This window comes from Macrobrachium rosenbergii, chromosome 52 (assembly GCF_040412425.1).
Source record: "Macrobrachium rosenbergii isolate ZJJX-2024 chromosome 52, ASM4041242v1, whole genome shotgun sequence".
NCBI lineage: Eukaryota > Metazoa > Arthropoda > Malacostraca > Decapoda > Palaemonidae > Macrobrachium > Macrobrachium rosenbergii.
In genome coordinates this window covers 17,878,139-17,888,382 of record NC_089792.1, presented here as the reverse complement: position 1 = coordinate 17,888,382, position 10,244 = coordinate 17,878,139, and the positions used below count along the sequence as shown (strand labels likewise).

The 10,244-nt window shown below is 38.2% G+C and overlaps 1 protein-coding gene across 1 annotated transcript in view; it reads right to left on the bottom strand.

The window, feature by feature from the left end:
- LOC136833866 (ATP-binding cassette sub-family D member 2-like) overlaps positions 1 to 9,907 on the bottom strand; it is a 55,776-nt gene extending 45,869 nt beyond the window's left edge. Inside the window, 1 exon segment of the mRNA XM_067096168.1 lies at positions 9,700 to 9,907. Within this exon segment, the coding sequence (XP_066952269.1) occupies positions 9,700 to 9,907 (208 nt within the window).
- Positions 9,908 to 10,244: the final 337 nt, after the last annotated feature.

Sequence of the window (10,244 nt, the reverse complement as noted above, 5' to 3'; positions counted from 1 at the left end):
TGTAGTTTTACATGGAGTTAAAATTTTATAAATTTCTATTACTTTACTTTGAGCATATGCTTTGTACATCAAAGTATGGATATGTTGGCTTTTGGTTAAACTCACCATTTTGACATTTATTTTGGTTGATTTTGCTTTTTGAAGACAGAGTTAATGTACAACTATTCAAATTTAAAAAGACACCAAAACCAGTAACCTAACATGAATAAAGGAGTTTATAAAGAATCATAAAAATGTTTCCACCTTTTTTTTTTATTTCACAATAGCTATGAATCACTGGTAAGCCAATTTATTCTGTATGGTGAAAAACAATTCTTTTATCTCTCATACTCCATTTATGAAAAGTATTTATTTACAGCTAAGCATAACTATTTTGTTTTCCGTTAACCTAGACCCAACTTCAACTCATCACAATGACCTGTCATTATCTTTTTTTAATACACTGTGATAAGGTACTATACAACTAGGCTACTTGGCTTTAAAATGACACCAGTATTAGTACCCTATACATAAGCAAATAAAAATGCTACTATACTATGGTGTTACACAAAAATATATGGTTACACATTGCATTTTACATAACAGAAATAATTAATAAATTATTGGCCTCCTTACATAACTATGAAGATTATACATCACTGATCACAACCACCAAATACTTAACATGAAGTGTCCTCTAGAATCTTAGATAAACTTATGCTTTCTTAATAGAGATAAGAAAGCAGATATGGATGCTTTCTTCATACAGATAAGGAGACAGATATGGACTCTGACCTTGTGGACTGATGGCTGAAGGAGAAGTGAACCCTGCTATGAAATTGTAATACTAATACACAGTACAGTTATGATACTTCACAATGTATATATTCTTCATAAAACAATGAATCTAAAAAGACTGGAGAGAAAATAAGACAATTAACTATCACAAAATGTATTTTCAAAACAATAGATAAACATTAAAACATATTTGAAAGTAACAATTTCAGTTTGATAAGTCAAGTCTTATTTCCATAGCTATATAAGTACTTTTACAATGCAGCATACTGTACTTACATCTTTTGGTAATAAAAGGCTCAAGAATATTGCAATTTCTTCCTTATAATATAAAAAATACAAACTGGGGCCAGTATTACTAGTATATATTTTTCTCTACTTTGATGAACTATTAAACAAAAATTACAACAGCAAACTCTAAATCACTGATGACAAAGTATTGGCAGCAAACTATGACATGGAAACTACTGCCAAGTGAGACCAATTTTACTATGTAGCATTCTCTGTTTTGACGAATTGTTAAGTAACATGAACAACAAAAATTCTACATCAGAGTAAAGTATACAAATACAGGCTACATAATCTGACACAGAAGTGATTTAGCATATGATTTGGAATTCAAAAAAACATTTTTTTTTACTTAAAAACCAGTAAGCTTTAAAAGAGAAAGCTTATGGTACACAAACTCCACCCGCCAACTAAATGTCCTTGACAGATATTATCACAGCCAGATATCCAATAAGAACATAATCTAACAAGGTAGCTAAAACATAAGGAGACCGATGGCTCTCTTCAGAAGCTACTATCCACATGATATAAATATCAAGACTAAATTTATACTTGGGTACTTCAACTTTCCAAGAATACCCAAGTATATTAATCATTGTTAAGTTCCTCAATTCAATACTCTCTCAATTTCTTGTATAAAGAAAATTACGACTTCTAAGTTCTTTGAAGAACAATGTGCCCGTTAGCACAAAAAAAATTAAGACTTTACAAGACAAAATTTGAGAGCCACAGACAAGACTGCCACAATGTAAGCTCCCAGTTTCAAAGCAACCTGACTGTCATTTTTGAAGATTTTCTGGCAACACAGTTTAATAAAGAACTATTCGATAAAATTTGACAATACTGTAATGTTTTCCTCCCATATGACAGTGATCAGGATAATAAAAAAACAACAACAAAGGGATGTAAAGATTTGTTGATGGCAAATCAAGTTAGTGATGAGATCAGGGTATTATGGAAGATAAATGAAAATCTGTGGGGTCCAGTGGGGAGACAATGGAGGCTTCTTAGGTAGGTAAAGGTGTTACTTTCTACAACACAAAAGGAAATGCTAAACTTATTGATAACACTGCTCAGATTACTTTTTATGTTTCCATCTTTTTCACAGACTGACAGAGTTCATATGTAGGCTAGTATTATTTCTTGTCAAGTTGGCTGATCACAACTTCCATCATTTCATGTTTTATTTCTAATTTACAGTCAGCTAGACTATACATAATTACCTAAAATACAGCACTACACCATCTCCTCCTCTTCCTAATCTGTCATGAACATTTTATGTACCGGTACTGTTAAATCAAATGCTTCCTCAAACTCTGGAAGTACTAGTACAAATTCATGATTCTATAATCAAGTTATTTTAAACATATCAGTTGCCATCAAGGCACTTACGAAGTCAACTCATCTTTAACAGACTGAGCATCAAAAACTATTACAGAACTTAACAAAGGATTTTATATGTTTTTCTTTACCATTCCATTTCAGCTCTTCGTTGGGCTAGTCGGTAGAGCTGTGGCCTGGCACTTAGTAGGCCCGAGTTCGAGTCTCCGGCCGGCTGATGAAGAGTTAAGAGAATTTTATTTCTGGTGATAGAAATTCATTTCTTGCTATAATACTGGTTGAAATTCCACAATAAGCTGTGGATCCTGTTTTAAACAGCTGGTTCTTAGCCACGTAAAATAAGTCAACTCATTTCCAGCCCTGACTGTTAATCTATCTCAGTGGTCTTAAACTTTATACTTTTTTTACCATTCCAGTCCTCAATAGTTTTCCACTAGGAGACTACGAATTTTTGAATTTGCCAATTTCTGACATCTTGTACTTAAGGAAATGAAATATTATCTAAACAGACTTCCAGATTGTTCAGGTTACAGTTCACATTCTTGACTCAAGATCTCATCAAACTTTATCCTATATAACCTGCCTGGCTCAGTGTACTTCAACTTTTCTGAAGTACCTGTACCACTATTTAACAACAAATACAGCACTGTACTTTACTGAGGCTTACCTGACAACATATATTGCTGTATATTAGTTTAACAGTGAAGATTAAAAAAACATATAAAAAAGATCCAATCACAAAATTATAAACAAAACATGTGAAGTCAAAAATGAATATAAAGAAAAAGTAAAACATCAAAATGTGGTGTGTGGAAGCCACTGAAGAGGGCATACAAAAGGCAGCAGAAATACATGGGATGACTTCACGGAAAGGTTAGGCTATATGAAGGGAGATATGGCAGTGGGAATAAGTACAAAGGCAATTGAAGAAAATAAGTATAGCTCTGTTACAGAAAAGGAAAGGAAGTGGACTGAGATGTATACAAGAAAAAGAGAAAGGAATCTAAAAGGTAGGTGGCAAGGGCAAAGAAGAGAGGTTGGATGCATGGTCAAAGGAAAGGAGTTTGCAGATACACATGATCAAAATCTCAACACAGCTGGGGAGGGAAAAAAGTTAAATATTTAAGATACAAAAGTTGCTGAGAAAAGATGGAGAAAATGTAAAAGAGGTAAAGCCCCTAAAAGATGAAAATGGAGAAATAAAGAGATACTGAAAATAAAGAGATCCTGAAACAATGGAGGTGGTATTCTGAACACTTCCTGAATGAAATAATGAACATAAACTGAAGTAAGCAAGCATATAATGGACCAACTGAATAGCTTGAAGAGATGAAAAGGATCTTTGCAAAAACCAAAATGGAAAAGCCTAGGACCACCCAGAATAATGGGTGACTCAGTAAAAGCAGCAGGAGCATCAGTCATTCTTGAGCTTACTTGAATACAGGAAAACCTGGTAAAGGAAGATTAAGACCAGAAGAGTAGGAAATGAACCTTACAGAAATAGTATATAAAGAAAGAAGGGATACACTGCAATGCAGATTATTACAGAGAAATGAGACTATTTAAGTATGATGCAAAAATATTGGAAAAGGTGCTGCATTAAAGTCAAGATATTGCTGAAATTGAGCTGCACTCTTCTGACAGCAGTTTTAATACAAACTTTCATTTCAGAGCTTTAACCTGTTAAGTCTTTGTATTTCTAGAGTACCTTTTAAATAGTGTTGCTTTTCATAAAATGACATGGAATTATCATAGTCACTAGGGAGTATGGGTAGTCACAGCATAAGTTCTATATACTGTAGAACCAAATCTATACTCTGACTTCCTGGCCTCATGGATGGAACAACGCTTACCACTAATCTAACATTAAAATTATCAAGAAAAAGTGGTGGAGGTGGATGACCTTGGTTATTTAGATGACATTTAATAAAAACAACAGTAGTCTATGAAAAGAATTAAAACTGTTTTTATATTATTATACCTAATAAAACATATGCAATCTATGAGAAGGATGAAAACTGTTTCTTACAGTATTATCCCTATCAGTCAATGCCTGATTTCAAAAACAAAGTGGCTACTAGCATGGGAGGTTAGCATGGAACCTCACAAAAATTGCCTGCCATTTTTCATATGAAGGAGGCTTGCAGCACCTCCTTATGCTTGCATTCAAGGTTAGGTTATATAAACTAGAGGGTCAAGGGCAGAGGATCAAAGACCCTACAGCATGTAATGTAGCATCCTGTATGAGGTTCATTTATGATTATCAGATTACAATAAATAATTTGTAAGTGATCATAGCTATTGAACACAACACAACTGGCAATTTCCTTACAGTTCTGGACACTTATTAAAACCTGGTCTTAGCAGGTTAAAATACTTGGTATATATATTTCAGGAAGAGCTCCGCATGAAGATACTGTTTATTAATAAAATTTTTCAACTGAGCAAGATAGTAAAGGATGTACAGTATATGATGTAGTGCAGGTGAGATAACTTGAAAAATTTACCACAATAATTAAAGTGAGAAATTTACCATCTTTTGTTTATTTTTAGTCAGGCAGTTTCTTCTTTTATATGGTGTTGATGTCTCCGTCGTCATCGCCGTCTTCCTCCGACAGGTTTCAGGCTCCCAGGGCGGCGGCTGCAAGGGTGGTGATGTGTGTCGAGGTCTTGGTGGCCTTGTATGGTTTCTAGGCGTCGTCGACTAAGACATCATGTTTAGGTTCTCTACATCCCTTATACGCGCCCAGCCCTGGGGCGCCAAAGAAAGTGCTTTTGTGGTCTATAGTCCGTTTCCTCCTGTTCTCGTGGCGGCCTGGGAGTGTTATCAACCTGCAGCTGGTCCCGAGCTTCTCTGGGTGATGCATCTCGGGGCTGGGATAACAGGTCGAATGCGCCTGCGCTCTTCCGGTTCTGGGCATGGAGTAGAGGAGTCAGCAGTTTGTTTTTAAGTCCGCGTATGTGACTTTGTCTGGTTGCGTGTCCAGCCAGGGGAAATTCTGGTAGATACTTCTTCCCGGGAGCACTGTGACTATGTCTGGTTGGTAGCATCGTCTGGGATGCGTGGCGCCAGCGAAGAAGTGCGTGTCCTACTTAGAACCATGATACTATGTTTGCGAGCAGGGGAAGTTTCACTGTCTGCTTTGTTGGTGAGAGAGGTATACAAGGCAATGTTGCTGCAGTTGCATTGAGGTTCTGCTTCACGACATCTTTACTTCTCCTTTTTAAACGCAGGAAAATGCGCCGTATTGGAGTCCGTTAATAGTGCTCATTTGAGAGGTCAAACAAAGTGACAAAACATGCCTTTTGGTACGCCATATTTAGTCCATTAATGGCACGGTTTTCTGCCAGGGAGTTGCTATCAGAGCCTAAACTGTAATTGGTCTGCAAGGCTTTCTGATGGTAGGGTGCGGCCAACAGTTAGTCCAGTGTGGCTGGGCCAAATACTACCTGTCCTGACCAGGGTCACTAGTGTGAGTTCAGAAACGTCAACAGAGAGACTGATTCTTTATTATTCTCGACAGGTGTTTTAAAACAATAAGTGGATGGAAGGTAGCGCGGGCGAACTGAGGGCCCGCTGCGTCCATACCAGAATTTGTGTTTTCTTACAAGCATAAAAATACGCACAATATTCATTACGCAGCATAAAAGGTAGATATACATATCAAGCCGAAAGGCGGCTGTACAACGATGCATAAGATCGGGTACACAAGAGATCTGAAAGAAAGACAGGTAATATACACTGACGTGATTAATGTAAATCAGAAGGAGAAACACAAGAAAGGAGGTGCGATTGTCTCCCTAACACTCACACTACTTGGTAGTCTGGTGTGAGCAAGATGGTATATTCACTCAGTTCCAGTCTTTCACTCTCCGGGTGATCCTATGCAGCATTCGAATTGCGCTCCTAAACCCTTGAAGCGATTCTGCATCTGCGGCCAGAGTCTTGGCTTGGAAGAGTTTTCTAACTAAACACAATTTGATTTCATCTTTTCTGCCAAGTCTCTTTCAACAAGTTCCTGCTTGCAAATGTTATCACCTTCTAATTTAAAACCAGATATCAGTTCCAATTGCCTCACTTTACCAGCCGACCCTTCAGATGAAAACTTCTGTATATTCTCAAAAATCAGTACGTTGGTGTACTGATACTTCATAAAATTCCCAAAATAGTTCGATCTGTACATCAACGCATCAAAATGCTTGAGGTCTAGTTTGGGTAACTTCATTATTTAACAGGCAATATCGGCATTCTAGGTTCACCTCTTACGGCTGGAAGACTCGTGATGGAGGAATTTAGTAGTTTCAGTACCTGCCTTTGGGTTGTATTCTGCTTGATTCATAATTTGGTCAGGTTATTAGATCAATGTTTCATTATCCAATTCCTGGGATTTTTCTGCAAATATTCCTTCAAGGAATCTCACAATGACAGTACTATTGATATCACCTGTATCAATAGTGGTTTCAATATGTGTTGATTAGTTATCACAGACTTAAAACCACCCCATCTCCTCTTCCGTTCTTCTAGGTCAGACATCTTGGCTATAATTTTCAACTCAAATACTCAGTTCTTAATTACTAAAGTGTATACTGCAAACTGCTAGCTCAATATACATATATATATATATATATATATATATATATATATATATATATATATATATATATATACTGATAGCAAATGTTGTTCAAGAAGTTGGCCACACTTCTTCAAATCAATCAATGGTAGATCACTACCGGTTATATTATATATATGTGCTATTTACACATATATATACAATGCACAACAAGGTTTTATTCCAAATTAAATATCACATAAGTATCTTAAAACTTACCATAAATTAAAAAAAAAATTAATATTTCCTTTCCATTACCTACAATTTATAAAGAAGGAAAAATGAACAATTTACGTACAAAGTGGAAATGCGTCAATCATCATTTTGCCTAACGTAGCTTAACCTAACTTCTGGGTTGGCGTAAGCACAACCGGATAATTACCCATCTGGTGAAAGCATAAGCATCTGCTGCTTCCCGCCATTGACTTGCCAGTGTCTTGTAACTATCATAGTGAAAATGCACACTCTGCCTCCTGGCAAAGTCTCTTTCTGCCAATTGATTGAAAACAAAGTTATTTCTTGGTTTCTCTTCAATCATTGTTTTAGTAGATTTTTCGTGTTCGACATCTTGTATGAGCCCCATCGCCCCCGACGCCGTCTCTTGAAACACACGTGTGTAATTCGTCATCCATCGGAAGGACATGCAAAACAAGAGCATCTCATTTTTAACTTTCTCTGAAGGAACGAAACTTCTACCATACAATATTCAAATCTGTTTCTCTAACCATTGTTGTCTTGATATATGTACAATCACCACTACTTGCATTGCCATGCACCCATTCTAATCATGTACTCATAATGTTCCACTCAATCTTCTGTATCAAACTGTATGTATGTTTCTGTTTGTGAGACACCAAACGTCTCGCCATTTCACATATAGTATGCTACTGCATTGTATTCATTAATCTGTCTCGAATCTCATGCAATTGGCCATATGTAGAATTTCCTGGCCTTTCCATTGATATATGTTTTATCACTGTACGTTTTTGATCTCTCACAATCGCCATCTCGTCTGCCAAACAAGCAGATGCAGAAAATCGCCTCTGTTTTCCCGTCTGTATGTAGATGCTACTTTACCGCCCGCATGGGCCAATAACATCCTCGGAGATTCTGTACATTCTTTTACGGGCTGCTCTAGGAGCAAGAGCCCATGCTGGCACAAGGCCAGCTAAATCTAAAACAACAAATGTAGCCTACATTCATTCAGTAAGGAACTACCAATAAACCAGTCAACACCCAACCAGTATGTCACTCAATCCCGTCCTTACAATCTATCTCTAAGGATGTTGCAAAGTGGAAGAAATTTCAATACTAACTACCAAAACCTTTGATTATAGGTACCTTCCAATCCTCTACTAGTCTAAAATCTTATTTTTACCTTATTGACCAATTCTGGATCTTCATCATCTACATCCAATACTCGTTTCCTCCATTGACCAGGATAGCATTATCTGGAGCATAAGCTGTCAGTTTGGTCACTAGCATAGGATCAGAAGGTTATCGCACACTGCTCTGATTTCCCAGTTGCAATAATACAAGGGCTGTTTTAGTCTCACATCACTTTTACTACAGCACCCTGTCATAAAAAGACCGAGATATTTTACATGAGAATGTCCTATCGCAGCAACCTTTTGCTCTATGCAAAATATGTCTGGATAGGCCACAGCCATTTTAGCAATTTTATTCAATGTGCAATGATCACAAATAAAGAAAGAAGACTCAAATTCCACTGACTTTTACTATCAAGCTTCAGCTGAAGTAAGCAATGATTCACGAGGTCAATCCTACTATTCCATTTCAGGCTAGGCTAACACATGACATTCTAAAATGGCCACCACCATCAGCGATCCGCAGCTCTATCTTTAATGCCAAATATCCACAATGATTCTTAAATTTCATAAGCATTAACAATACAGATCACTGTCATAACAACCAATCACTGAAATCCAGGTCACGGCACCATTTATTCCGACTCATTCAGAATCAGTATAGCATTTCAAATCATCTATTGTTATTGTATGGCCTAAACGATTTGAAAGCGTGCATTAAATCGTAGCGAAGTCTTATGCTACACACAGGTTACTTACATTCTTATGTTTTAATTCAAATTATAATTATATCCAATACATTGCGTTGTGTAAATAACTAAATAACAATATGAACTTACTATTGGCGCATTCAATGTTCTAGCTTGAAATACAGTGAAGTTAGATTGGCGTGAGCACACTCTCTGTTCACGACCTTTTAAGAGGTACAGAAAACGAGCAGGATAAGGTTACTGCCGCTGTTTCATGATCCAGGCCGATAATAAATAACAACAAATGCGGCAAACCAGTACACTTTACAATGCAAGAACAGACAGAAATGGGGTGGATACAATCTTGATGCCTGTGAAAGAAAAACATGTGATACATTTTACAACGGAGTAAACAAAATATATACATAGGTTAAATGATTGAACTTTGCGTGACCTGATCGTTAGCGTGACTAATTGTAGGCAAAGAAACAGGACATCACCACAGAAATCTTGCGGTTAGCAGAGACTTTGGTAACGCGGCGAGCTTTACAGACCAGCTTTACAGATGACTTTACAGATACTCCCCCAACAAGGCGATGGGTAACGTCTGATTAGTCGGCGTATCTGCGTGAGGACATCGGGGGAACGCCCTATGTGTGGGTTTGCCTGACTTGACCCTGGAGAGGGCGTCCGCCACGGGGTTCTTCCTGCCGGGGAGGTACTTGATGGAGCAGGTGAACTCGGTGATGGCCGAGAGATGCCGCTGCTGCCTGGAAAGACCATCGTCCTGCTTTGTGGCGTGTATCAGCGGCTGGTGGTCGTGTAGATTAGAAGGGCGTGCCCTCCAAGAGGAACTTGAAATGCCAGACTGCATGGTACACTGCGCAGAATTCCCGGTCGAAGGTGCTGTAACGGGCCTCTGCGGGGTCGAATTTCTTGCTGAAGAAGGCGATGGGCTTGGGGGGCGCTGTCGATGACCTGCTCCAAGACAGCACCACAGGCAACGTTGCTGGCATCCGTCGTCAGCTGGAGGGGGCCGCTGGGATCCTGGTGGGCCTAGGTGGTTGCCTCGGTGAGGGCGGCCTTCGTCAGGGAGAAGGCCTGCTGCTGGCTGTGTCCCCACAACAAGGACTTTGGATGGCCTTTGAGTGTTTCCGTCAGGGGCCGTGGTGTAGGTGATCCAGGGATGAACCTCCTGTATTGGTTGCACC